This window comes from Hylobates moloch, unplaced genomic scaffold (genome assembly GCF_009828535.3).
Source record: "Hylobates moloch isolate HMO894 unplaced genomic scaffold, HMol_V3 SCAFFOLD_47, whole genome shotgun sequence".
Lineage (NCBI taxonomy): Eukaryota > Metazoa > Chordata > Mammalia > Primates > Hylobatidae > Hylobates > Hylobates moloch.
This window is the reverse complement of record NW_026652322.1, coordinates 375,294-403,112: the sequence shown is the minus strand read 5'-3', so window position 1 is coordinate 403,112 and position 27,819 is coordinate 375,294. Positions and strand designations below refer to the sequence as shown.

Here is a 27,819-nt window from a genome sequence, read left to right as displayed (position 1 = left end):
AGAAAAAATCTGAGGTCAAGAATACAATTTTTTGCTCATTTGAACAAAGTTTGGGAATACAGGAAGAAGAGCAGATTGAAGGATTCAAGTAGGGACAGGAGCTTCCACTCATGAGTTTATCTTGTACATGCTGAGTTTGAAGTGCCTTGGAATGACCAGGTAGGAAATACTTGTGTGGCACTAAGGAGTGAGATGAAAGCTTGAGATCTGGAAGTGGATGACAACAAAGGACAGAAAGAGGGGAGGTGTCAGCAAATGGGATGAGCAGAGAGGAGTAATCAAAGAACAACCTAAGAGACTATGGGAGGACAAAGAAAGGGTATTATGGAAGCTGAATAAGACAATCTCAAGGAAAGCATAGTCATCAGTGAGATCAAGTTGGAAGAGGCCTGAAAAGAGGCCACTAATGTAGGTGGTTGTAATTCCTTTTTTTTTTTTTTTTTTTTGAGACAGGGTCACAGCTTACTGCAGCCTCGACCTCCTGGGCTCAAAGGATCCTCCCACCTCAGCCTCCCCAGTAGCTAGGAATACAGGTGTGTGCCACCACCCTCGGCTAATTTTTTTATTTTTCGTAGAGATGGGGTCTTGCCATGTTATCCAGGCTGGTCTCAAACTCCGGGGTTCAAATGTTCCCCTTGCCTCGGCTTCCAAAAGTGCAGTGATTACAGGCGTGAGCCACAGCACCTGGCCTATATTTCATCATTTTTAAAAGGTAAAGAGAGAGAAAGGCTACTAGCATCAGCAATGAGGAGGGTGCTGGCACATTTATAGGAGCACTGAAATGGCTCTAATGGCACGCAATCTTTCATTCTGCAGTAAGAAACAAAACGCTTAAAATTGAAGTGCCTCCTTAAGTTAAAACAACAAAGTCATTTTCTCAAAAATGTAACGAATCACAACATTTTAGAACTGGAAACGTGCTTGCTGGTCACCTCAGCCATCCCCCTCATTTTATGGTTGAGGAAACTCAGGTACAGAGTGGTTGAGTGATTTTTAGAGGGCAGAACCAGACCAGGCGTGGAGCCACTACAAAGTCCAGGCCAAGAAGCATAGGAAGCCCCTGTAGAAAGCTCCCATGGGCTTTCACTAATAAAGATGGAAATGCGTGTCCAGATGACAAACGTATTACATCTGAGAGCAGAGGCTTTATTTACAATGATATTCAAATATAATTTAGCAAAGGATACCTCTTCCTGCTCGTATCTTAGCAGCATGGGTTGGACTTCATAAACAGAAAAGAGAAATATCCTGGGAGCAGGAAGTGAACTCTTTTCTCAGATGTTCTCTAAATCCCAACACGTTCCATGCTCCCGGCTCTTAGCAGGTAGTTGGTGGACACTTGGTTATAGCAGCTGGGTGCCAGATGCCTGCATCTCACTGAGGAATGTGTTCAGGGAAGGTGTCAGCACTGGCCGGGAAAAACATCAGGCTTTCACCTCACTCATGGCCTCCATAAGGCGAGCGCTGTTTGTGACTGCTGTCGTCAGGAAAATGAACCTGTAGCCTAAGGAGTCAAATGCAGCAGCAGAAGAGACAGCACAGATCTTAGGCCCCAACGGTAACCATAGAGCCCCTCCAGTTCCACAGTCCCCATGGGATCACAGCACCCGTTTATAGACAGAGACGTGAGCGCCATGCTCTTGGGCATCACTGCTTTCTACCACTGGTATAACTGGGCTCCCTGCTGTGGCAGCCCACAGTAAGGCTATGGCAAGTTGTACTCCGAGGCCAGGAGAAAAATATTCTTGTGTAGGACACTTTGTGTGTTTTTTTTTGTTTTTTTTTCTTGAGATGGAGTTTTGCTATTGTTGCCCAGGCTGGAGTGCAATGGCGCAATCTCAGCTCACTGCAACCTCCACCCCCCGGGTTCAAGCAATTCTCCTGCCTCAGCCTCCCGAGTAATTAGCATTATAGGCACCTGCCACCATGCCTGGCTAGTTTTTGTATTTTTCGTAGAGATGGGGTTTCACCATGTTGGTCAGGCTAGTCTCGAACTCCTGACCTCAGGTGATCTGCCCGCCTCCACCTCCCAAAGTGCTGAGATTACAGGCATGAACCACCGCACCCAGCTGACACTTTGTTACCCAGCTACAATGCAGGCCAATTCTCACCTTTCTGCTCTCTCTTACCTTTCTCTCTGCCCAGGAACCGGAGGGCTGAGATCTCAGAGAATGTACAACCACCCAAGAACACCACCAAGATGAGGCGCAGGGACTCACTGGAAGCCTTGTCTTCCTTAGTCATATCTGTGAGGATCAGACCAGATTCAGCTCTTCCCTGACATGCTAGTCCTGAGTGGTGCATCCAGCCCACCCCTCACTGCCAGCCTACCCCACTGTTAATGCCACATACCTGTGAATGCAAAGTCACTGCAGTTGAGCAGCCGTACCACCTCATCAAGGCCCTGCCAGCTTCGCCGCTCTAGCACCTGGGAAGGTATAAGCACTGTGTTTAAGGCTACCGACGGTATCAGACTTAGGAAAGGAAGGGCACAGCAGCCAGACTGTCACATTTCTCGCTCATTACTCAAGGAGCAAAAACTTGAGACAGGGCCAGGTGTGGTGGCTCACGCCTGTAATTCCAACACTTCAGGAGTTTGAGGCAGGGGGATCACCTGAGGTCAGGAGTTCGAGACCAGCCTGGCCAACATATAGTTGGCCCCGTCTATATGAAACCCCATCTCTACTAAAAATACAAAAATTAGCTAGGTGCAGTGGCACATGCCTGTAGTCCCAGCTACTTGGGAAGCTGAGGCAGGAGAATCACTTGAATCCGGGAGGCGGAGGTTGCAGTGAGCCAAGATCGCGCCACTGCACTCCAGCCTGGGTGACAGAGCAAGACTCCATCTCTCAAAGAAGAAAAAAAAAAAAGTTGAGACAGGCCAGGGACCAAGAGAAAGCAGAGAGAGTGAAATATCAATGGGAGCAAGAGTAACATGCTCTCACCTGCTCAATGATTCGGCAGCTCAGGGGCACATAAGCACCACTGAAGACGTAAGCCATGTCTCGGGGCACTTTCAGATCATACTCGCCGTCCACACGTGGGATCTATAAGACAAAGGGACTTCATTAGGCAAGTGACAGCTCAGCTCCCTAACCCTTTAAAGGGTCAGATAAAGTGGCATAGCCCAAAGAACAATTCTTATTTCAACTAAAGGGAGAACCAGCAATAGCCCCGAAAAGAGAATCCATAACGGAAGATGGCAGTTTCTGTTGAGTAACTGCCAGTTCTCTGGAATGAGTTCCCGTGCGTCATTATTGAATAATGTGAAGGGGCTGGAGGGATGGGTTCTCCTTTCCCTGCCCTTGAGTGACATAGGATATGGTTGTCACTGAAGCAGCACTTAGAATATTCTCTGGCATTGGCAGGTGCTTGTTACATGTTGATTAAATGAATGAATCTACCATGCTGTAAGACTACCAAACAAAAGAATCTTTATACACATGAAATGACAAAAAGGTTTTTGTGGATTCAAAGTACTCCACAATGGGCTGGGCGCAGTGGCTCATGCCTGTAATCCCAGCGCTTTGGGAGGCCGAGGTGGGCGGATCACCTGAAGTCAGAAGTTCAAGACAAGCCTGGCCAACATGGGGAAACCTTGTCTCTACTAAACATACAAAAACTAGCTCGGCGTGGCGGCACATGCCTGTAATCCCTTGGGAGGCTGAGGCAGGAGAATCACTTGAACCTGGGAGGCGGAGGTTGCAGTGAGCTGAGATTGTGCCACTGCACTCCAGCCTGGGCAGCAGAGCAAGACTCCATCTCAAAAAAAAAAAGGACTCCACAATGGAATGAACCCACCGTCTTCCCTAACCATCCCTGTTCCACATACCAAATTCAGCTTTTTGCTGATGGCACGAAAATTGCTCCTCTTGGCCAGAGAACTGAAGGCATCAGTAATCTTTCCTGGGGAAGAAATCTGTGTCAGGTTTCACCTAAGGTCTATGGATTCATGACACTGCCAAAGATAATACCATTCAGGACACAACAGCACCAATCACATCCAAAAACTCTCGGAAGCTGTTCAACTACAATTCCCTGGAACTAATCAAGATACTCCCCACCCTTCTCCCCACCCACAGTCTTCCCCCGCCTACAGGGTACCAGCTCTCTACTAAATGCAATCCACAGGGTAACCCGAGTTTATTGGTATGTGCTTTGGAGTTAAACTGACCTAACTTACTAAGGGACCTTGGACAAATCACTTAATTCTCTAAGCCTCAGTTTCATCATAAAATGAGGATGAGAAAATTTACCTCATAGAGTCTTTCTGAGATTAAATGAGAAACTAAAGGGTTCAGTACATGGTAAGTGTTCACTATGTGGAAACCGCTCTTACTAGCAGAAGTAGTAGTAATAATAGTAATGACATTAATAGGAAGGAATCAGTCCACCTTCTCCAATTCATTCTGTCCTTCCCAGCGTGCTGCCTGTTGAGAGAAGTCAGGACAACAGCTGGAGCAGGGGTCACTTGTGCTCCCCGCTTACCTGCAGCCTTGTCGGTCACCAGCTTGCTCACTTTACTCTCCATGGCTGTGAGGGTGTCCCCGGGGGCCTGCTCCGTTAGGAGCCCAGCTCTTCGCAGATTGGAGAAGGTTAGCAGGTGCTCAGGGCCATAGCTCTGAAGAAGATGCAATTAGACTATTTACTGAGTGTCCAAAGAGCATCTAGCACTGTCAGGTACTACAGAGTTGAGCAGAAGGACTATGAAGCCTCTGCTGCAATGTGAAGGAGCTCACACTTTGTTGAGATAAATTTTCACATCAGAAATAACCAAACAGGGCTGGGAGCGGTGGCTCATGCCTGTAATCCCAGCACTTTGGGTTTGGGAGGCCAAGGCAGGCACATCACTTGAGGTCAGGAGTTTGAGACCAGCCTGGCCAACATGGTGAAACCCCGTCTCTACTAAAAATACAAAAATTAGCTGGGCATGGTGGCTCGTGCTTGCAGTCTCAGCTCCTCAGGAGGCTGAGGCAGATAAATGCTTGAACCTGGGAGGCAGAGGTTGCAGTGAGCTGAAGTCGCACCACTGCACTCCAGCTTGGGCAACAGAGCGAGACATCATCTCGAAATAAAAAAAAAAAGAAAAAAAATAATTAAACACCAAACAAAGAAGAATAAAAAGCAGCATGAGACTTTAGAGACCCATGGATGTATGGGAAAGGCTTCCTGGATGAAGTAAGACTTGAGAAGTACCAGGAAGGAAAGCTGAATCAATGCTTCATACGGTGCTAAAATGAGGGAGACTCCCAGGAGTAAGAACTCACCACCGGGGCCAGCACTGAAATGTTTAAATTCTCAGCACTGGCCATGCGCCGTCAGTGTGTGGGGTGAAACAAGGGTAGAGGGCAGAGAGGCGTGCTGAAAGCTGACTCTCCCTAGTAGCTCTAAGAGGGAGGCCTGAATGGAAACAGGAAGGTAATGGAGGCAGGAAAGGGGCCACTTCTCTTGCCTCTTTCAAAAATGCCCAGTAACTGCCCTCCATCAAGTTCCCTCAAGAATACATTCTCCAGGCCTTACCTGCAGATACTGTGTTTTCAGAGATCGGTAATCCTTGGGGATCAAACCTAAGAGTAAAGAAAATAAGACAGGTGCATGAGAAAGAGGCTGGCAGAGGCACCCTAAAATGTACAGATCAACCAGCAACGAATGCCTTCTTCAGGAGGAAGGATTCAGTAAATGTTAACCCTGCAGAGTATACAGTTGGTTCTAAATTTAAGCTTGCTTATTGAAAGATAAAGCCTCGGTCTGGGAGCTCCCAAGAAGAGCTGTGAAACATAAGGGTGCTGAGGAGGGGACACTGGAACTAACAGTGATCATAGTGGGATGTGGGGAGGATGCAGCAGGAGGGAGAAGAAGTGATGACTCAGGCATTTATTTATTTATTTATTTAGAGATGGAGTCTTGCTCTGTCACCCAGGCTGGAGTGCAGTGGCACGATCTTGGCTTACTGCAACCTCCGCCTCCCGGGTTCAAGCCATTCTCCTGCCTCAGCCTCCTGAGTAGCTGGGATTACAGGCATGCACCACCACACCTGGCTAATTTTTGTATTTTTAGTAGAGACAGGGTTTCACCATGTTGGTCAAACTGGTCTCCAACTCCTGATCTTGAGATCCGCCTGCCTTGGCCTCCCAAAGTGCTGGGATTACAGGCGTGAGCCACCACACCTGGCAGACTCATGCATTTCTTTCTGGCTAAGGGGCAGTTCTACGACGAACTGCTTCATAACTATTGAGAAATAGAAAAAGTGTTCAAATGAGTTCCAAAAGCACAGTCTTATATGTTTTTCTCCATAGAGGTAACAATAACTGGGATTCTAACTATAGTAAATGAGATTTAGAATAAGCAAAATACTTCTCTGGGTAGAAAGCAACCTTCAGCCGGGCACAGTAGCTCACTCCTGTAATCCCAGAACTTAGGGAAGCCCAGGCAGGTGGATCACCTGAGGTCGGGAGTTCCAGACCAGCCTGGCCAACATAACAAAACCCCGTCTCTATTAAAAATACAAAAATTAGCTGGGTACGATAGCGTGCATCTGTAGTCGCAGCTACTCAAGAGGGTGAGGTGAGATATCGCTTGAACCTGGGAGGTGGAGGTTGCAGTGAGCCGAGATTGTGCCATTGCACTCCAGCCTAGGCAACAGAGCAAGACTCTGTCTTAAAAAAAAAAAAAAAAGAAAAAGAAGGCAACCTTCAAGAATATTCATGAACTGGAAGACTTCAACAGTAAAAACAAGTTGCCATGAAGGTTGCATAATCTGGAATTTTAGAAATGTTCATGAAAACTAGCTGGGCGTGGTGGTGCACACCTGTAGTCCCAGCTACTCAGGAGGCTGAGGCAGGAGAATCACTTGAACCCAGGAGGTGGGGGTTGTGGTGAGCCGAGATCACAGCACTATACTCCAGCCTGGGTGACGGAGCGAGACTCTGTCTCAAAAAAATAAATAAATGTTCATGAAATGAACTTGCTGTCCCTTTTTCCTGGAATATATCTTTATCTCATTGAAAATAAGGACAGATGGACTGATGAGAGAAATGCCACTCAGCTCTACACCCCTGCAGTCCTAAGATATGACAGGGCTCTAGGGTGGCCTGGATGTGGTCCCACTTAGGGCTAAAACAATAAATTACCCTGTGTCCTGGTGATAATTCACCCCAAACAAAAAAGAATCTATTAAATTACAGGGAAACATTCTGTTTGCTAAGACATTTGCCTTAGCCTTTCAAAATCACTTCTTCTGTCCCTAAAGCATAGTTTCTCAATCTGACATTCTCATCTTCAGTCTTTTGGGCTCACCATTCTCAGTGATGGACAAAAGGCACATGAGGCGCAGGCTTTCTATAGGCGACACCTGCATAGGAAGAAAGACTCGAGGAGAACTGAAGCTTCACAACAGGTGTTCTTTTCCTTCTGCTTAAGGCCGACCCCACCTCTAAACGCCATTCTCGGCACCCCCAGCCCTCCACCTGCGCACCTGCCGGTCTATGTGTTCCTCAATGTAGCTGGTGCTCTCCCGGATGTTGAACCCCTCTAGCAGTGCTGTGAGTAATCAGAGGAGAGCCTGTTACTGGGGGCCAGCTCAGCTGTTGCCATCTATGCTAACAGGTGTCTGTCTCCCCGTCTCTTTCTCTATGCTTGGAGTGGGTTAAGGGACCCCCAGGACTTCTAGCAGGAACCAGCATTCCACATAGCCAGTGTCAGCTGGGAAGAGCCAGAGAACATCTTTTAAGGGTGGAACGGGGCTGGGAGCTGGGGAAGCAGAAGCGTGGGCAGTAGCACAGCAAGGCTGCGGCAGTTACCATGCTCAGTCTTGATGAGCTCCTGGAAATCCTGCTTGGTTTTCTTCTTCATGATGGATTCACAGGCCCCAATATCTGCAGGTTGGACAAAGGGAGCTGACATATTCCTGGTTCTAGAAAGATGTCCCTTTATTGTCCAGAAGAATAAAAACCTCCTAAGGCAAAATCCAAAAGCACTTCTTCCCACTTGACACCAAATAAGACCATATGCGTCCGATGAACAGGGATCTCCTCCTCGGGGGTAATGGTCCCCTGGTGCTTTCCCCAGAGGGACACAGTCACTTCCCCTCACGCCCCTCAAGCTGAAACCTACGGAGACTCAGCAGGCGGTGCTCCTGCTTCAGGCCCTTGAGCTCCTGGGACACGAAATTCTTCATCTGCTTAATGTCCATGCCTCTCCGGCGCTGTGGGAAAATTCCCAAAGGTGAACCCCCCAACCTCAGACATGAGAAACCACCACCCTCCCTCAGTTGCCATCCATCCATGAGAAAGGACAGGGAACCTGTCATAGTATTAGAAGAGGGGCCCAAGGGCAGCAGCCTTGGGAAGCCACTGAGGGAACAAAACAGAGGACCAGGGCTTGGAGCCTCACATCATACTGGGCCTGCAAGTTCCGGGCCTTCTGGCTCAAGAAGCCAAAGACATTGGAGAAGTGCTCGTTCCGAATCTCATTAAACACCTGTGAGGAGAGTAAGACAAGAACAACTTACTCTGTCAGAACCATAACTTAGCAGTAGAATGACAGTACAGGAAGGGTGCTCAGGTGTTCTGGCAGAAATACAAAGAAAGCTGAGCTGGGATCCCTAAGTCCATATCAAATGCCTACTCTGTGCTCTAGGATATGCTCTGAACTGGTGGGCAAACCCTCTCTCCCATAGACTCAGCCTCGCCTCTCAGAGCTGGGGCCCACAGCCTGGTATAAGCAGTGGCCCTAGGTGGGCCCATTGCTAGCACCCACACCCTCACCTTGTCCTCGGCATTGAGTAGCACCTTCAGGCTCTTGTCAGAGGATGTGACTTCTGGGCCAAAGTCGACACTCCCTTTGAGAGCAGAGGGACAGCTATTAGGATCTCCAATGAGGACTTCTACCATTCCCTGAACTGCCATAAAGGTCCTCAAACTATTTGGAAGTCAGCAGTTCATTCAGGGTCTGGGTCTCTCCCACAAGCCCTGCCCCATGTGGAAGGTGCCAAGGCTGATGACCCGTCCATCTTGCCAAGCTGCGGAGGCCCATAGCACTTACCACACTTGATGCGGAAGGTGTCATCTACTAGGCCCTCGTAAACCACTTGGGAGCAAAGTGCTGTCACAAAGTCCACATCTGAAACACAGATCCCTGACCATGAAGGTTCTCCCTGACCCAGCCTTCGACACGGCATGCCCAAGGGCAGCTTTGATACTTTCCATAGGGCCAAGGGCCCAGGCTCCTCAAAGCTGGGATTCACAGCCCTAACTTTAGGATTTTAACTTTGCCACCACGCTTTCTGTATTCCCATGTCTTCTAGGGCTGAAACATGACAGGAGCGCTGGGCATAATTTACCTCTGTCCAAGAGAAAGATATGTCCAATCTCTGGCCTTCGGCCCTTGGTTTCACCATCCTCCTCCTCCTCCAGGTTCCTCCACAATTCATATGCCATCTGCCAGGGCCCAAGACATTCTCAGTCTTGTGTCCAGGTCCCTACTGCAGCCCCATACCTACAGAAGCCAACCCTTTCCACGTGATACTTCCTCTTGTCCCCAAGACAGGAGCTAATTATTCACAATACGGCCCTATCTACTCCCATCTGTGTCTATCCTTCCCCAACACTCTTCAGACTGATGAGAAGATGTGTTACTCTGTCCCCAAAATAAAAAGAGATTTAGGAATGCTACCCAGGAGATCCTGGCTTTTGCTTCTCTGTTAGCCACACAAGTTCTCCTCTCTGAGGATCTATTCCAGAACAATGAAAGCAAAGTAAAGAATACACCTCATATAACAGATGCCCTTGGATAACCCCAGGTGGGTACAGAACCGGGGAAACAGGGTCTGCCGGGACAACAGTACTGCTAGTGCTCTTACCTTGGCGCATCTGCCAATTCCATAGCAGTTTGGAAAGGGTCCATAGAGAGTGCTGAGAAGGTGTAAGGCCTGAGCTACAGTGTTGATCCAACGCTGATCTCCTTCCTGCAGGGACCACACAAGCCAGAAAGATATGAACCAACCCAATAGGACACCTGGAAACTGGCTAGCCCTAGAAGCCCTGGAGCAGGGTGGCAGGGTCTGGGGGATGCTTGAAAGGTTCATTTTCATTGGCTCCACAGGAAGTCCTACAAAGACCAATCTGTAGCACTCAATCACTACATCACTATCACCTGTGATAAATTACTTGCGTTGGACAAAGGTTATATTGGTATTTCTAGCCCTCTGCATCCCGCATTTGTCCCCATCCCCTGATGCCAAAACACAAGGGCCTCTGCATTTACCAGAAAGTAATCCCTGAAAAATTCTGGTAGTTCCATGCTCAGCAGATCCACATCAAGAGGCAGCAAAGAGAAGGCCCATTCATCACAGCTCACATCTGTGGGGACAGAAAGCATCAGCCTCCCTGCAGAAGGTACTCAGCTCCATGTTAAGAGGGAAGGTCCGCCACAAATATTTGAGTGCCTGCCACACGCCAGTACTGCATTAAGCAATGGAGGCTCAAAGAAGAATAAGACACAGTCCCTGCCGTTAAGGAGCTCACAGTCTGATAAGGAAAGGAGACGTGTCCACAGCAGCCTGTAATACAATGTGTTAAGTGGTGGGTTTTTACTAGAGGGCTGACCAAAAGTGCCGAGAAAACATTCATTCATTCATTCATTATTTATTTATTTAGAGACGGAGTTTAGCTCTCGTCATCCAGGCTAGAGTGCAATGGTGTGATCTTGGCTCACTGCAACCTCCGCCTCCTGGGTTCAAGCAATTCTCCTGCCTCAGCCTCCCAAGTAGCCGGGATTACGGGTGCACGCCACCATGCCCAGCTAATTTTTGTATTTTTGGCAGAGACGGGGTTTTGCCATGTTGGCCAGGCTTGTCTCAAACTTCTGACCTCTGGTGATCCGCCCGCCTTGGCCTCCCAAAGTGCTGGGATTATAGGTGTGAGCCACCACGCCTGGCTCACTCATTCATTATTCAGCAAATATTTACTGAAAGCTGCCTACATGTAGGACTGTATGAACACCAGAGATAACAGCAGTGAGCAAAATGGACGTGCTCCCAACCTTCTGGAGCTTACAGTCTAGTGAGGGAGAAACACCAGACAAATTATGACACAAACTATTAACTCACGGTTGTGCTCCAAAGAGGTCAAACAGCAAGCTGTGAGCACATATGTTAAAGGGATGTAACCACAACTGGGGGTGTAGGCAAGACTTCCCTCAAGAAGAGAAAATTAAGCTTAGAATTTGGGTAAGACTTGGGAAGGCAAAAAGCTGTGGGGTGGAGAACATTCTGGGTACCTGGAAAAGCATGGGTAAAGTGCCTCTGGCTGGAGGGTGGCGAGTCAGGAGAAGGAAGCAGCACACGATGAGGCTAACGGGACAGGAGGGGCCAGACTGTGCAAGGGATAGGAGGCATGTTGGGGATTCTGGGCTTTATATTGAGCTGCTGCTATTTCCAGCAGGGAGGGCTGTGATCAGGTTTGGGTTGTGTGGAGAATAGCATGAGGAATACACAGAGGGGAGGCCCAGTTTTTCCTGTGGGAGCCTTGGAAGGTGAGAAGAGTGGCTGGTCATTTCCAACTCTAAGCCCTGCTGTTCCTTTCACACTACCCCAGTAGAGTTCTTTTCTTATCCTTTCTTTTCCCTCCCTCCCTCTCTCTTTCTTTTCTTCTTTTATTTTCTTTCTCTCTCTCTCTTCTCTCTCTCCTCTTTCTTTCTTTCTCTGAGTCTCACTCTTGTTGCCCAGGCTGGAGTGCAATGGTGTGATCTCGGCTCACTGCCACCTTTGCCTCTCGGGTTCAAGCAATTCTCCTGCCTCAGCCTCCCGAGTAGCTGGGATTACAGGCGTGCACCATCACGCCCAGCTAATTATTGTATTTTTAGTAAAGATGGGGTTTCACCATGTTGCCCAGGCTGGACTCAGACTCCTGACCTCAGGTGATCCACCCCCTCGGCCTCCCAAAGTGCTGGGATTACAGGTATGAGCCACCACGCCCAGCCCCCAGTAGTGTTCTAATTCGTGGTCCTATTCCCATTCCCATTCTCAGGAACCTCTCCTCCTGCTACACTAACAGGAATAAGACCAGGAAAAGAAGGAGCTGGGGGGTGGAGAACGACAACGGTTTTTTCTTCTGTGTGTTCTCTCTCCCTTTCCACTCACATTCATCTCCTCTCACCTCCATAGATTCCCTCTTCCTCAAGCACCATCTCACACGCATAAAACTGAAAGAGAAAAGGAAATTGATTAGTAACCACCTTCTTCTCTGTTCTCTCCATTTCTCTGGAGTTCCTCTATGGTCACTGATGAGGACAATAATTACTGAACCCAGTGAAAGACAAGAGAACCCAGATTCTTAAGATCTAGAAAGGACCATTAGAATCATTCAGCCCAGCACTTCAGTTCTTTCTCATCCATTTAATTTATGTTTGAGTAAATTGCTTCTTATCTCCCTGAGAGAAGGGAGGAGCTTTACAAAGGAGAAGGAGTTCAGCTGTCTTCAAAAGGTAAGTTGTACAGACAGAGATGACAGCAATAGCATGAGGTGCTCTGGAAATTGTGGAGGAGCAGATGGGAGGAAAAGATCTGTAAAAGGGAGAGTGAGTTCTGTTTAGGACATGCCCATGGGACCTCGGCAGACACAGACAAGGACTTGGGATTAAGTAGCATATACGCTGTATTTAAAGTGGATGATGTGGCTGGGTGCAGTGGCTCACTCCTATAATCCCAGAACTTTGGAAGGCCGAGGCAGGCGAATCGCTTGAGCCCAGAAGTTCTAGACCAGTCTGGGCAACATAGTGACACCCCAACTCTACAAAACAATGCAAAAATTAGCTGGGCATGGTGGTGTGTGCCTGTAGTCCCAGCTACTCAGGAGGCTGAGGTGGGAGGATCACTTGAGCCCAGGAGGTCAAGGCTGCAGTGAGCCGAGATTGTGCCACTGCACTCCACCCTGGGCAACAGAGTGAGGCCCTGTCTCAAATAAATAAACAAAGTAGATGGTCTGTCCAAGAGAAAAGAACACGCAGAGGAGAGCTAAGGACAGGACTCTAGGGAACACAAGATGAAAGGGGGCCAGAGTACAGGACCTGGCAGAGAAGACTGAGAAAGAATACTCAGAGAGGCAGGTGCAGGAGAAAACAGCAACAGTCAAGGCAGGAAAGGTGAGAGTTGCAAGGAAGGGTGGGCAACAGTGTCAAATGCCAGGGAAGTTAAGTAGGATTAACATTAAATAGACACCAGTGGATTTGACAACAGAGACCTGAGGGAGACTAGATGAAACAATGAAGGTGGAGATGAGGAAGCAGAAGCAGTGACAGTAGAACATTCTTCACAGAAACCTGGCCATGAAAGAAGGGGGAGCCCTGATAGGGAGAAGAGATGAAATGGGGGACATTGTTTAGAAAGGTGAAGGCAGAAGACAAAGTCTATCTGGTAAAGCAAGATAATGGAGAAGGAAAGCAGAATGGGGCCAAGAACTGGCATGGAACAGCTCATCTTAGAAGGGAAAAGGCCACGATCTCTTACTCCTTTGAAGTAAGTGGGGAAAGGGTGAATATTTGAAAATAATGAGAAAGAATGCTGAGGGCACTCACATCTGATAATGAGATGACATTATTAACAGCTAATGTTGTAAGCCCTTAAAATGGATTAGGCATTGTTCTTAGTGTTCTACAAGAATCACTTGTCTTCATCTTCATACTAGCTCTGTGAGATGTAGATCAATGCTACGTACTCCTTATTTTACTATTACACAGAAGAATCCTATTCCTCCCTCACTCATTTCTGCCAGGAAAACTGAAATCTTCAGGCCTGCTTTTAACTTTTAATGCTAAGTAATGGAATTCCAGAGCCAGGTCTGAAAACTGCCAATCTTCATAATTAACAAAGGAGTCTCAAAGAAGAGAGAGAGATGCCTCCTAATACAAAATTAGGTCAAAGAATTCGATTAGATAAGGTGCTAAGTGGAGAACGCTCATAAAAATACCAATTTTGTTTTTCTGTGTAATATAGAGGCTTGTAGGATTATTTTAACTTGTAGGATTATTCCCTGTTAATACAAATCTGTCCTTGGCCAGGCGCAGTGGCTCATGCCTGTAATCCTAGCACTTTGGGAGGCAGAGGTGGGCGGATTGCCTGAGCTCAGGAGTTCGAGACCAGCTTGGGCAATATGGCAAAACCCCACCTCTATTAAAAATACAAAAAATTAGCCAGGCATGGTGATGCACATCTGTAGTTCCAGCTACTAGGGAGGCTGAGGCAGGAGGATTGCTTGAACCTGGGAGGCGGAGGTTGCAGTGAGCTGAGATTGCAGCACTGCACTCCAGTCTGGGTGACAGAGCAATACACTGTCTCCAAAAACAAAACAAAACAAAACAAAACAAAACAAAACAAAACAAAACAAAACAAAACACCAAAGCTGTCCTTGGAAGCGTAATTTGAAAAAAAAAAAAAAAAGGTTTTGTAAGAGTCCAAGAATTAGAAATTATTGCCATGACTCCTTTAATAACATTGAAAAGTACCTATAATTCTGAGTGGTTGTCCTACTCAATAATTTCTTGCTCTGGTAATAATACTTCCCATGTTTGTATTCCTAAGCATATTATCCTAAGATAAATATTTGTAAGATTGTGCTATCAATCTTCAGGTGACATTCAAAGGAAGGTCACTGGCTCTTTCCTCTTACTCCTTTTAGAGAAGGATAAAACAATATAAGCCTAGGGTCCCGCTTGATTTCTTATTTCAACAGAGACTCAAAGTCATCTCACTTAAATTAAGAGAAAAGTACTATTATCAACTCTATCTTCCAGATGAGAAAACCGAGACACGGAGCAGCTCAGTACCTAACCCAAGACCACACAGGTAATAAGGCCTCAAGGGTGGATTTTATCCAGATAGCCTGGTTTCAGAGGCTTCAGTCCTTAGTTACTGCCTCAATTTTCTCTAGAATTTTCTTAGAAAGATTGAAAAGGAATAAATCTCTGTTCTTCCTAGTCTAGCTTCTACCTTCTCTAAGTATGCATGCACTACTTGCTGTAGCTTTATAGGCCTATGGTTGGCAAGGTAAAGGCCTGGAACATCATTCCTCCCAATCACTGGGATTGAGGATGCACGTAGCTGATGTGGAGGTGAGAGGGGAGCTCAATGGAATCAAGAAATGGACAGACTATGACGGACCTCCAAATACGTACTGCAATTATTGAGTTAAAGATGGAAGAGCTCTAGTCTGGCTATGCTAACTCACTGTGTGAGCATGGGCTTCAGTTCCCTCAGCTGCTCAAAGTTGGGGTGGAGTAAAACAGTCTCTAAGGTTCCCTTCCTGTGCAAGAAAAGGCTTTTCCGATATATGGTGGCATGGTTCTAGTAACCCAGGGGCAGCCCAGCCACATCCTTATAAGCATAGGGGATGGGAGGAGGGAGGGTGATGATTTATTGTATTTATTTTTAAAGGGATACAGGGAGAAAGTCATTGGAAAGCCGTAACATTGTGCACCATTACTATACTAGAGTTTGTGTTAGGGATACAGAGCAGGTTCTACCTCGCAAGTGTGAAGCTTTTCATTAAAAAAAATCTACGTAGAGGCCTCTTCGCACAATTCTACAATACTTTATTTGGGACAGTATGATGACAGACCCTCTGCTAAACAACTGAGGATATGTTAATGAATTGAGGATACGTTACTGACAGGTATTTGGTTCAATCACACATAATTTGCTTTGAGGGAGTGCTACGGTTTGAATGTGTCTCCCAAAAGTTCATCTGTTGGAAACTGAATCCCCAGTGCAACAGTGTTGGGAGGTGCAGCCTAATAACAGGTGATTAGGTCATGAGGGAGGAGTCCTCATGAATGGATTAATGAATGTCCTTCTGGCAGGAGTGGGTTGCTATAAGGCAAGTCCAGCCCCTGGGTGCCTGTTGGTCTCATGTGCTGGCTTCCACCTTCCACCCTTCCGCCATGGGATGACCCTCGCCGGATGCCAGCCCCACACTCTTGGATTTCACTACCTCCTCAGACCATGAGCTAAATAAATTTCTGTTCATTATAAATTACCTAGTCTCAGGTATTCTGTTACAGCAACAGAAAATGAACTGAGACAGGGAGATAGTGCTGTTGGCCCCTTACCCCTGCCCGGTCCTCAGTCCTGTTCTACCTTATCTCACTTCCTCCAGGATCCAAACTCACCTTTTGAGGGCTGAAGATCACTTTGTATTTGCGAGTTCGGCCAGCCAATTTGTCAGCATTGACAAGACCTACAGAGAGAAGGAATGCAGCCCAGCAAGTCATGGGCCATCTGTTACACTAGAAACAGGGAAGCTGCCGGGCACACTGGTTCATGCCTGTAATCCCAGCACTTGGGAGGCCGAGGCGGGTGGATCAGGAGTTTGCGACCAGCCTGGCCAACATGGTGAAACTCAGTCTCTACTAAAAATACAAAAAATTAGTCCGGTCTGGTGGTGGGCACCTGTAACCCCAGCTACTTGGGAGGCTAAGGCAGGAGAATCGCTTGAACCCAGAAGGCGGAGGTTGCAGTGAGCCGAGATCGCACCATTGCACTCCAGACTGGGCAACAAGAGTGAAACTCCGTCTCAAAAAAAAAAAATTAAAAAAAAAAAAAAAAAAAAAGAAGCAGGGAAGCTCCACAAGTGCTACAGCCAACTCAAACAATTATTTTCTTATTAGAGGGTCCTTATGGCTGAAGCCCTTAGATTTTACCTGCCCTTTCCCACAGTTACACATAGTACCATGGCACACTCACTGGCAATGTATCGCATATTCTTGATGCGGGGTCTGACCAAGAAGCACAATCTATGAGAGAGAAAGAAAAAAAAAAACAGTGAAGAAAAATTATCAAGTTGGATGGCAACTTAGAAGAAACTGAAACAATACCAACTCTTTTGCCATTTGCCCTACAGGTCTCATCCTAGCCAAAGCTATGCCATTCTCTTGGTCCACCATATACCAACCACAGAAGATACCTCTCAACACAATGGGTAAAACCTGATGAGCTGGGTACATTACTGGCCCTATGGTGGACCCAAAAGTTCCTGTTCTCAAATAATTTACAATCCAGTGGGTAAAAAAAGATGCCTATATGGAGTATATTAACAATCAGTGCTAAAAACAATACACAAATACCCCATAAAAATATACAATTATTATTTGTCAGTTAAAAATAAAGGCTAGGCGTGGTGGCTCACACCTGTAATCTTAACACTCTGGGAGGCCAAGGTGGGAAGATTGCTTGAGCTCAGGAGTTCGAAACTAGCCTCGGCAACACAGTGAGACCTCATCTTTATTAAAAATAATAATAGTAGGCTGGGAGCGGTGGCTCACACCTGTAACCTCAGCACTTTGGGAGGCAGAGGCGGGTGGATTACCTGAGGTCAGGAGTTTGAGACCAGCCCGGCCAACGTGGTGAAACCCCATCTCTACTAAAAATACAAAAATTGGCTGGGCATGGTGGCACATGCCTGTAATCCCAGCTACTCAGGAGGCTGAGGCAGGAGAATCACTTGAACCCGGGAGGTGGAGGCTGCAGTGAGCCCAGATCGCACCATTGCTCTCCAGCCTGGAAGACAAGAGCTAAACTCCGTCTCAAAAAAAAAAAAAAAATAATAATAATAGTAAAATGAAAGAACTATAAGGCCTGGCGAGGTGGTGCATGCCTATAATCCCAGCATTTTGGGAGGTCAAGGAGGGCGGATCACCTGAGGTCAAGAGTTCAAGACCAGCCTGGCCAACATAGAGAAACCCCATCTCTACTAAAAATACAAAAATTAGCTGGGCATGGTGGCAGGCGCCTGTAATCACAGCTACTTGGGAGGCTGAGGAAGGAGAATTGCTTGAACCTGGGAGGCGGAGGTTGCAGTGAGCTGAGATCTCGCCACTGCACTCCAACCTGGGTGACAGAGTTAGACTCCTACTCAAAAAAATAAAATAAAATAAAACTATAGGCGGATGCAGTGCTGCACACTTGTAATCCCAGTTACTCAGGAGACTGAGGTAGGAGGATCCCTTGAGCCCAGGAGCTCAAGATTGCAGTGAGCTATGATTGCACCACTGCACTCCAGCCTGTGCAACAGAGTGACACCCTGTCTCTGAAAATAAATAAATTTAATTAAAAAATTTTAAATATAAGAAAGTAATAGAAAATAACGTTTTTCAAACTGGGGTACATGGATATATTCTCCATGTATCCAGGAGAATTTTTTCTTCTAAGAAAGCATGTACATTAATTAAGTTTCAGAAATACTTTAAAATCAAGACAACAGCTGTACATGACTCCATGCCAAGTGAACAGGACAAATACAAAATGCCATGGAAATCCAGAGGAGAAAATCACCCCGGACTGGAAGGGCAACAGAGAGCTTCATGGAGGAGGTGGCTGGGCTCTGAAGGATGGACACTCTTTATAGGAGCAGTGAGGACAGGAGAGAATTTCAGGCAGAGTGAATGGAGTGATGAAAAGGGTGAAGGCACAGAGCTGAGAGGCGGGTGGAAGCACATGTCAACAGAGGCTTGAAGGGGACACACGAGAGACAAGGCTGGAAAGGTAATGTGGGAGGCCATGCTGCAGACAGCCTTGAAGTCTATGACAAATAATGTGGACAATCTTCAGCAAGTAATAAGAGGCCTTGCAGATTCTTTTTTTTTTTTTTTTTTTTTTTTTTTGAGATGGAGTCTTGCTCTGTTGCCCAGGCTGGAGTGCAGTGGTGCGATCTTGGCTCACTGCAACTCATCGCCTCCCGGGTTCAAGCGATTCGCCTGGCTCAGCCTCCTGAGTAGCTGGAATTACAGGCAAACGCCACCACACCCGGCTAATTTTTGTATTTTTAGTAGAGATGGGGTTTCACCATGTTGGCCAGGCTGGTCTGTATCTCCTGACCTCAGAAGATCCGCCCGCCTCGGCCCCCCAAAGTGCTGGGATTACAGGCGTGAGCCACCGCACCCAGCTGCCTTGCAGGTTCTTGAGAAGAGCACGATGAAAATAATTTTGAAAGATTAGTCAATCTGGTTATAGACTGTGATGTAAATTAGAGAGGGAAGAGGACAAGAAACCATAGAAAGGAAACTACAGAAAACAAAACAAAAGAAAACAAAACAACAGAAGAGTAACCTAGCCATGAAACTGTAAAGTTCAGGGAGGTGAACCATATATCTCAGCCAAGGACAGATGAAAGGCAAATGTGCCCCTAGGGACCTCTTCCAGCTTGGAGTAGGGACAGACTCTCCCAGACACTCACTGTTCATTGGAGCTGAGGGCTGGCTTGTTCTCCACCTTGTATAGCTTGTCTACTTCGTGTTGCTACAGAGAGAATCCAATAAGACAATGGATATAAGAGTGCCTGAAAAGCACAAAGCATGATACGAAGATAGGGGACTTCTTGAGGGCTTCCTAATTATGCTAATTCTAGGAATCAAACTGCTCCCCTGACAACCATCCTGCTGAACTTTCCTCAAATTGTCAATAGGAAAACCTAAAATAAAACAATATAAAAACAGTATGGGCCAAGTGCGGTGGCTCATGCCTGTAATCCCAGCACGTTGGGAGGCCAAGGTAGGAGGATCACTTGAACCCAGGAGTTTGAGATCAGCCTGGGTAACATAAGAAGACTCCATCTCTACAAAATTAAAAAAAAAAAGATATATATATATATATGTTCTGTAGCAAACAGACTCAGAAAAATAAATAATAAATTTAAATTTAAAAATTAACCAGGTGTAGTGGCACATGCCTGTGGTCCCAGCTACTTGGGAAGCTGAGGCAGGAGGATCGCCTGAGTCCAGGAGGTCAAGGCTGCAGTGAGCTGTGATTGTGCCATTGCACTGTGTTCCAGCCTGGGTGACAGAGAGAGACTCTGTCTCCCCCCACAAAAAAACACACACAAAAAAATACGAACAACAGCATCAATCTCCCTTTTCTACCCAATTAGGCTACCCTATATTTGCCCTACAAGAGTAGTCACTCTTCAGTAGTTTGTATTGTTCATCAAAAGAAAAACTGCTCAAAGAGGGGCATGACCCCCAGGGGAAAGGGACAGTACCTTCAGAATGGAGACATTGGCAATTCGATCCAAAGGGCTCATGAGATCTGCCTCAATGAATAAATCCTTTTTTCCAGGAAGCTGAAGGAGACACAATATGTTGGGTCACTCACAGGTCACACGAGCTTCCTCAGCTGAGAAGTAGCCCAGCCACCCATCTAACAGAAACATAGTCTCTGAGGTGGGAGGGCACTAAGTATCGTCTAGCCTGGCACCTTATTTATTATCTGTATCCACAGTTGACACTGCTCTGTATATTTACCTATTTTGCCTTCTCGTTTTCTGTACCAGTGGGAAGAAGACATCCCACCTTCTTTCTCAGGTTAACTCCTTGTCACTTAACCCTTCTGCTCACCTGTGACCTTGGTCTGCACCTCACTCCCCTTCTGTGCTGCCTCCTCCACGCTGGCTCCCAACCACCCCTGGTCTCCTGCTGAACAAAGCCAAACACAACAGAACCCCACCTTGCATTTTTCTCCTAAGTACAAAATAAAATAGCACACGTTCACTGCAGAAAACTTAGCAAACCCAGGACAGTCCTCACCCCATCCCCCTCCCACTCCCCCACCCCACAATCCCTGTCATATGATTCCTGCACCACCACTCCTGACACAGATCTCAATGTCTGTTCAGAGGAAAGAGAGGTCACAGTTAGTGACAGGGAGGGGAAAGTCACTGGGAGTTTCCTCTCAACCAGGCCTTCACAAATGAGTAGGGTGTTGACATGGATAGATGAAGAGGACAGTCCAGCAAAGATCAGAAAGAGAGCATAGGCTGTGTGGTAAGGGGATGATTTTGCCCTCCGAGGGACATTTGGCAATGTCCAGACACATTTTTGGTTATCTGACTCAGGGTAGGGGTTTTACTGGCATCTTGTGGGTAGAGGCCAGGGATGCTGCTAGACATCCAACAATGCACAGGCCAGCCCCCACCACAAAGAATGATCCAGCCCAAAAGGTCAACGGGATAGAGGGCAGGAAATCTTTTTTTTTTTAACCTTATTTATTGTTTTGTTTTGTTTTGTTTGTTTTTTGAGATGGAATCTCCCTCTGACACCCAGGCTAGAGTGCAGTGGCGATCTCGGCTCACTGAAACCTCTGCCTCCTGGATTCAAGCAATTCTCTGCCTCAGCCTCCTGAGTAGCTGAGATTACAGGTGCTCGCCACCACACCCAGCTAATTTTTGTATTTTTAGTAGAGATGGCGTTTCACCATCTTGGCTAGGCTGGTCTTCAACTCCTGACCTCGTGATCCACCTGCCTCAGCCTCCCAAAGTGCTGGGATTACAGGCATGAGCCACTGCTCCCGGCCTGTTTTTTTTTTTTTTTTTTTTTTTTTAAAGACAAGAGTCTTACTCTGTCACCCAGGCTGGAGTGCAGTGGCACGACCTCAGCTCACTGCAACCTCTGCCTCCCAGGGTCAAGCAATTCTCCTGCCTCAGCCTCCCGAGTAGCTGGGATTACAGGTGCATGCCACCATACCTGGCTAATTTTTGTATTTTTAGTAGACATGGAATTTCGCCATGTTGGCCAGGGTGTTCTCGAACCCCGGACCTCCTCAGGTGATCCACCTGCCTCAGCCTCCCAAAGTGTTGGGATTACAGGTGTGAGCCACCACGTTTGGCCTTTTTAAATGTTTATTTTTTAGTTTCCCAAACCCAAAATGGTCAACAGAGGGTAGGAAATCTTGAGGTAGGTGAATGGTGAAAAATAGACTGAAATAGTTGGCTAGAATTGAGTAGGAAGGGCTCCAAATGCCAGCTTAGGGGAATGTGGCCTTGATCCTCTAATTAACAGGGAAAAATAAAGCTTTTGTGCATTGAAGCATTCCAATCAGCTGGAAATGTTAGAGGAATCTGAAGACCAGAGAAACAGGAGGCAGGGAGTCCACTTAGGGAGTTAATGAAAGCATCCAGGGAGCCCAAACATGTGGCAATGAAAGAGGCCTGATTTAGGCTGGTGGTGGTGTGAGCAAAAATAGATTAAGAGATACATGGAATGTGTAATATAATTTTTTTTTTTTTTGAGATGGAGTTTCGCTCTTGTTGCCCAGGCTGGAGTGCAATGGCGCGATCTCGGCTCTCGCAACCTCCACCTCCTGAGTTCAAGCAATTCTGCCTCAGCCTCTTCAGTAGCTGGGATTACAAGCATGGGCCACTATGCCCAGCTAATTTTGTATTTTTAGTAGAGATAAGGTTTCTCCATGTTGGTCAGGCTGGTCTCGAACTCCCAACCTCAGGTGATTTGCCTGCCTTGGCCTCCCAAAGTGCTGGGATTACAGGCATGAGCCACCGCACCCAGCCTAATTTTTTTTCAATACTTGAAAGAAATTAACAGTGTTAACAGTGTTTATAACTTATGGTAGGGCTATAAGTAATTTTTTTTTCTTTTTACTTTCCTTGATCTTCTTACATTTTCTATAATGTGCAAGTGTTATTTTACAATCACCATAAAAGAGTTATGTGTAAAGAAGTATCCATGGAACTCAGCAACTGGTTCAGTTAAGTATCAGGGTGAAGGAGAGGCAAAGATGATTATGATATTTCAAGCCTGAATAGCAGTGCACATTAACAAAAATTAGGTCAGAAGTTAGGAGAGGATGTTACTGCCTGGAAATCCACTTTGGCCATGCTGAATCACCCAGTGGGCTCAAGTTTCTCTCTTTGGTCTCCTCTACTTGATCTCACCTGAACTAGTGGCTTTAACTAGCACCTCTTTTCAATTCTTCAGACATTTGTTGCAAGTCTTTTATGCGCATGTCACTGTGCAAGCACTAAGTATTAAAGAGAAATAGGCCGGGCACGGTAGCTCAAGCCTATAATCCCAGCACTTTGGGAGGCAGGGACGGGCAGATCACCTGAGGTCAGGAGTTTGAGACCAGCCTGGCCAACATGGTGAAACCCTGTCTCTACTAAAAATACAAAAATTAGCCAAGTGGGCTAGCGTACGCCTGTAATCCCAACTACTTGGGAGGCTGAAGCAGAAGAATCGCCTGAACCCGGGAGGTGGAGGTTGCAGTGAGCCAAGATCACGCCACTGCACTCCAGCCTGGGCAACGGAGTGAGACTCTGTCTCAAAAAAATAAATAAAATGAAATAGAAATAAAATCTGGTCCAAGATGCCCTGCAGTTCTCATCTTGATCCATCTTCCTTCCAGTCCTCACAATGGAGCTGCAGTTCTACATTTCTATCTGCTGGATGTTACAAGCTGTATTTCTTACAGGCATCTTAACTTCCCCCATCCAAACCCAAACAAATCAACTTCCCCCAACAAACCTGTTCCTTTTTCTAATTATTTTTCTCATTTCTATTCAATGTTCATACAACAAATATTTATTAAGCACATGGTGTGTGCTTGACTCTAAGCTAGGTACTCACTGGGTAGTGTTGAACAAAACAAACATGATCCCTGCCCACCTTCCAATCTACTGAGGAGTACAGACATAAAATGAATAACTAAATGATTACACAAGTAATCCATTAAAATCACAGTAGCAGTATTATTTTCCTAATAACCCAGGTTAAAAATCTCACTCATTTTTGCTTCTCCTTCAACATTTATAACCAATCAGTAAGTCTTTGAGTTTTCTTTCACCATAACTTAAAAATCCATCACTTCCCTTCATTCCCACTGCTACCAATTTTGTGTGGGCCTTTATTTCTTGTCTGATCTACGGTCTCCTAACTGGCCTTCTTGTTGCCCATTTACCCCACCACACACATCACTATTAGAATCATCAAGTATTGTCTCATGCCACAAATGGAAAAAAAATTCTTTTCAGTGGCTACTGTGTAACTGCTGATGGGTGTCTTCGCTGTACATGCCTTGTCTTTCCCTGGTTTGTCAACTTTGCTCCTACCAATCTATCTGCCTGGAGCATGCTTAGTCTCCAAAGAAAATATGCTTATTATTCACACTCACCTCCTTGAAGCTCCTAGATCATCACCCCAGCTAGAAATGATCACTTACTCTGAACTCTTAGGGTACACTAGCTCTATCACTCATTTACCACCTGTGCGTGATAATTTGTGCTTCATACAGCTCCTACTGGAGTGATAAGATCCCTAATGGCAAAGATGTCTTAACCATCTTTCCGTCCCTAGGGATGCCTGGCACTAATGGTGTCTCCCTTGCCTGTATGGGGGGTTGGGAGGTGATTTCCATCAACTCTCTGGCCAGGTTCCAAACAGCTCTTACTACTCCCTGGATTCATTCTGGACCTGCTGGGGAAGCTCCAAGGACAATACCAGGGGCCAAGAACAAGATCAAAGGGGCACGGCAAGGAAGAAATGTGCATCCAGTGAGTGCCACACTGTAGATACGATAAAGGCGCTAGGCGAGCACTGACCTGCTCCAGCAGATAGATGAGCTGGTCTCGAGCCAGCCTCTTGAGCATGGAGAAGTCAGGCAGCTCAGGGGCGTCTGGCCGATGGGGAAAAGCCATGGCAGCGGTCACCTGCGCCGGGGGGGTGGAAGGACGCCCTTCGCTCTGACAAGGCCGGCCGCAGCCCAGGGGAAGCGCAAGGGGGCTATCCTTCAGGCCTGGGCACCGACTTCCAGAGACCCCAGAGGGGCCCTCGCTCCTCAGCAGCACTCCAGGAATGAATGGTCACTTCCAGGCAAGAGAGCTACTACCTAGGAGCAGCCTTGTCTCAGACCTGCAGCCACCGTGTCCCGACCCTCCCCCCCGATCCACTCTGCCCGTCAGCAGGATTCCGGTCTACACCCCGCAGAGACTCCGCAGCGTACGGGGAGAACCCCGCCTCCTGCCAGAAAGAAAAGCGACTTCCTAGATCTACCGGAAGTCCCTTTCGCTCCCAGCGCTTCGCGTACCAGGAAGGGGACGGCATCCTGAAAGGGACATTTCAAAAACGGAGGCAACGCGTCTGTTAATTAGGTGGCGGCGCCTGGGGTCCCAGCACTCAAGAGGCTGAGATGGGAGAATCGCTCGAGTCAGGGAGGCGGAGGTTTCAGTAAACTGCGATCGCGCTACTGCACCCCAGCCAGGGCAACAAAGCTATACCTTGCCTCACGCAACAACAACAACAACAACAACAACAAAAAGACATAAGGGATGCATCAAGCTAAAAATACCTGAACTGTGATCGATCATACCATCATGTCATTTCCTGGTGAGATGCATAGGAAATACAGAGCATCACTATTGCCAAAAATGGAGCCTAATCAAGCCTCAAGATCTAACTACCAGTTTATAGGCTATATAGAGATTAGCAGGAATATGTTAAGACATCGTAGGTATGAAATCAACAGTATCCAAAATGTAGGAAATTATATGGGACAAATGATCTGTCTTCTTCAAAAAAATGGCAAAGGGGGAAATGTGGGGGCGGGGGGAAACACTTCAGAATAAAAGAGATTTAAGAGATGTATCAACAAAATGTTTCAATGTGTGGATCTTTTTTGGATAAGAATTCAAAGATAACTGATTTAAGGAATTACTAAAACTTTTCAGGTATTGCATTCCTTTTCTTTTCTTTTTTTTTCCTGACAGAGTCTCACCCTTTTGCCTAGTGGAGGAGCTCGGCTCACTGCAAGCTCCGTGCTGCAACCCCCGCGCTGCCCCAGGTTCAAGCGATTCTCCTGCCTCAGTCTCTCCAGTAGCTGGGATTACAGGCGCGTGCCACCATGCCCGGCTAATTTTTGTATTTTTGGTAGAGACGGGGTTTCACTGTGTTGGCCAGGCTGATCTCGAACTCCTGACCTCAAGTGATCCGCCTGCCTTGGCCTCCCAAAGTGCTGGGATTACAGGCGTGAGCCACAGCGTTGGGGCCAGGTGTTGTATTTCTATGTTATTATTATTTTTTGTATTTCTATGTTATACAGGCCTGTATTTCTGTTAAAAACAAGTCCTTATCTCTTTGAGATACATACTGAGGTTTTCACAGATGAAATAATTTGGCCAGGAGTAATGGTTCATGTCTGTAATTCCCACCACTTTGGGAGGTCCAGGTCAGGGTGGGGGGGGCGTTGCTTGAGGCCAGGAGTTTGAGATAAGATTGGTCAACTACAACACATAAAAAATAGCCAGGTGTGGTGCTGGGCACCTTTAATCTCAATACTTGGGAGGCTGAGGCAGGAGGATCACTTGAGCCCAGGAGTTTGAGGCTGCAGTGAGCTATGATCATGCTACAGCACCCCAGCCTGGGCAACAGAGTGAGACACCGTTTCTTTTCTTTTCCTTTTTTTGTTTTTGAGGCAAGGTCTGACTTTATCTATCACCCAGGCTGGACTGCAGTGACACGATCTGTCTCTTTTTTTTTGAGATGGAGTTTCGCTCTTGTTGCCCAGGCTGGAGTGCAATGGCACAATCTCAGCTCACTGCAACCTCCACCTCCCGGGTTCAAGCGATTCTCCTGCTGCAGCCTCCTGAGTAGCTGGGATTACAGGCATGTGCCATGCACCCGGCTGATTTTGTGTTTTTAGTAGAGACAGGGTTTCTCCATGTTGGTTAGGCTGGTCTCGAACTCCCGACCTCAGGTGATCTGCCCGCCTCAGTCCCCCCGAGTGCTGGGATTGTAGGCATGAGCCACTGTGCCTGGCCCAATCTGTCTCTCAAAAAATAAAAGTAAAAAAATACTAAAATATGTTTGGGATTTGCTTTAAAATAACCCAGATGGGGATGTAGGAACACTCAGAAAAAAGATTGGGCCAGGCACGGTAGCTCACGCCTGTAATCCCAGACCGAGGCAGGTGAATTGCTTGAGCCCAGGAGTTCAAGATCAGCCTAGGCAACATAGCAAGACCCCCATGTCTATAAAAAGATTAAAAAATCATTGGCCATTTGTTAATTGTTAAAGCTGATGGGTACATGCGGGTTTATTGCATTTTAGTATTCTACTTCTTTATTTAGAGATGGAGTGTTGCTCTGTTGCCCAGGTTGGAGTGCAGTGGCATAGTCATAGTTCACAGCAGCTTTGAGCTCCTGGGCTCAAGTGATCCCCCCACCTCAGTCCCCAAGATAGCTGGAATACAGGCACATGCCACTTCGCTGATCTTCTCCCTATGTTTCTATGTTTGAAAAGCTATATAATACAAGGTTAAGCAAAAAACAAAAAACACGCTGTGCTCACACGGGACTTTGAGAGCTCATATGGTATTTTATGCTGAGCCTTTCTTCCCACTAACCCCCTTAGATTGAATCTTGGCTGCAGTGGGAGATGGAGGTTGCCCTAAAGTGGTGGGATTTACTCCCACTGCCGCTTAAAGAAGATGAGTGAAGCATTACATTACACTCCTTTTTTTTTTTTTTTGAGACGGAGTCTTTCTCTGTCCCCCAGGCTGGAGTGCGGTGGCGCGATCTCGGCTCACCGCAACCTCCACCTCCTGGATTCACGCCATTCTCCTGCCTCAGCCTCCCGAGTAGCTGGGACCACAGGCGCCCACCAACACGCCCGGCTAATTTTTTTGTATTTTTTAGTAGAGACGGGGTTTCACCGTGTTACCCAGGATGGTCTCAATCTCCTGACCTCGTGATCCACCCGCCTCGGCCTCCCAAAGTGCTGGGATTATAGGCTTGAGCCACCGCGCCCGGCCTACACTCCTTTTTTTTTCCCCCCAGAGTCTCACTCTGTTGCCCAGGCTGAAGGGCAGTGGTGCGATCTTGGCTAACTGCAACCTCTGCCTCCCAGGTTCATGCGATTCTCCTGCCTCAGTCTCTGGAGCAGCTGGAGTTATAGGCATGTGCCAGCACTCCCAGCTAATTTTTGTAGTTTTGGTAGAGATGAAGTTTCTCCATGTTGGCCAGGCTGGTCTCGAATCCTGACCTCAGGTGATCC

The 27,819-nt window shown here is 47.0% G+C and overlaps 1 protein-coding gene across 4 annotated transcripts; it reads right to left on the bottom strand.

The window, feature by feature from the left end:
• Window positions 1–105: 105 nt before the first annotated feature.
• Window positions 106–24,812, bottom strand: LOC116463649 (vacuolar protein sorting-associated protein 33B). Of its 4 annotated transcripts, none has more exons than XR_004246745.2 (24): window positions 24,372–24,763; window positions 20,025–20,105; window positions 19,224–19,285; window positions 16,736–16,785; window positions 16,162–16,229; window positions 12,156–12,201; window positions 10,264–10,358; window positions 9,860–9,964; window positions 9,341–9,437; window positions 9,043–9,120; window positions 8,766–8,839; window positions 8,392–8,478; window positions 8,113–8,203; window positions 7,800–7,874; window positions 7,475–7,539; window positions 7,297–7,351; window positions 5,521–5,567; window positions 4,489–4,621; window positions 3,833–3,906; window positions 2,946–3,047; window positions 2,353–2,428; window positions 2,130–2,246; window positions 1,188–1,504; window positions 106–331 (listed from the first exon to the last, which is right to left on the bottom strand). XR_004246745.2 is itself a non-coding variant. In XM_032146834.2 (23 exons), exons 1-23 carry the CDS (start codon window positions 24,465–24,467, stop codon window positions 1,425–1,427), a joined length of 1,854 nt encoding a protein of 617 aa, XP_032002725.1. In that variant the 5' UTR covers window positions 24,468–24,812; the 3' UTR covers window positions 870–1,424. The 4 variants fall into 4 exon arrangements, 2 of the variants coding, with proteins under 2 accessions (XP_032002725.1, XP_032002727.1); XR_004246746.2 differs by having other exon boundaries at window positions 106–207; XM_032146834.2 differs by lacking the exon at window positions 106–331 and having other exon boundaries at window positions 870–1,504; window positions 24,372–24,812.
• Window positions 24,813–27,819: the final 3,007 nt, after the last annotated feature.

Coding starts and splice junctions, on each gene's coding strand:
- LOC116463649 (XM_032146834.2), bottom strand. CDS start 24,467: ATGGCTTTTCCCCATCGGCCAGACGCCCCTGAGCTGCCTGACTTCTCC. Junction 20,106..24,371: donor TCATCTATCTGCTGGAGCAG/GTCAGTGCTCGC, acceptor TGTCTCCTTCAG/CTTCCTGGAAAAAAGGATTT. Junction 12,202..16,161: donor TGATCTTCAGCCCTCAAAAG/GTGAGTTTGGAT, acceptor TTTCTCTTTCAG/TTTTATGCGTGTGAGATGGT.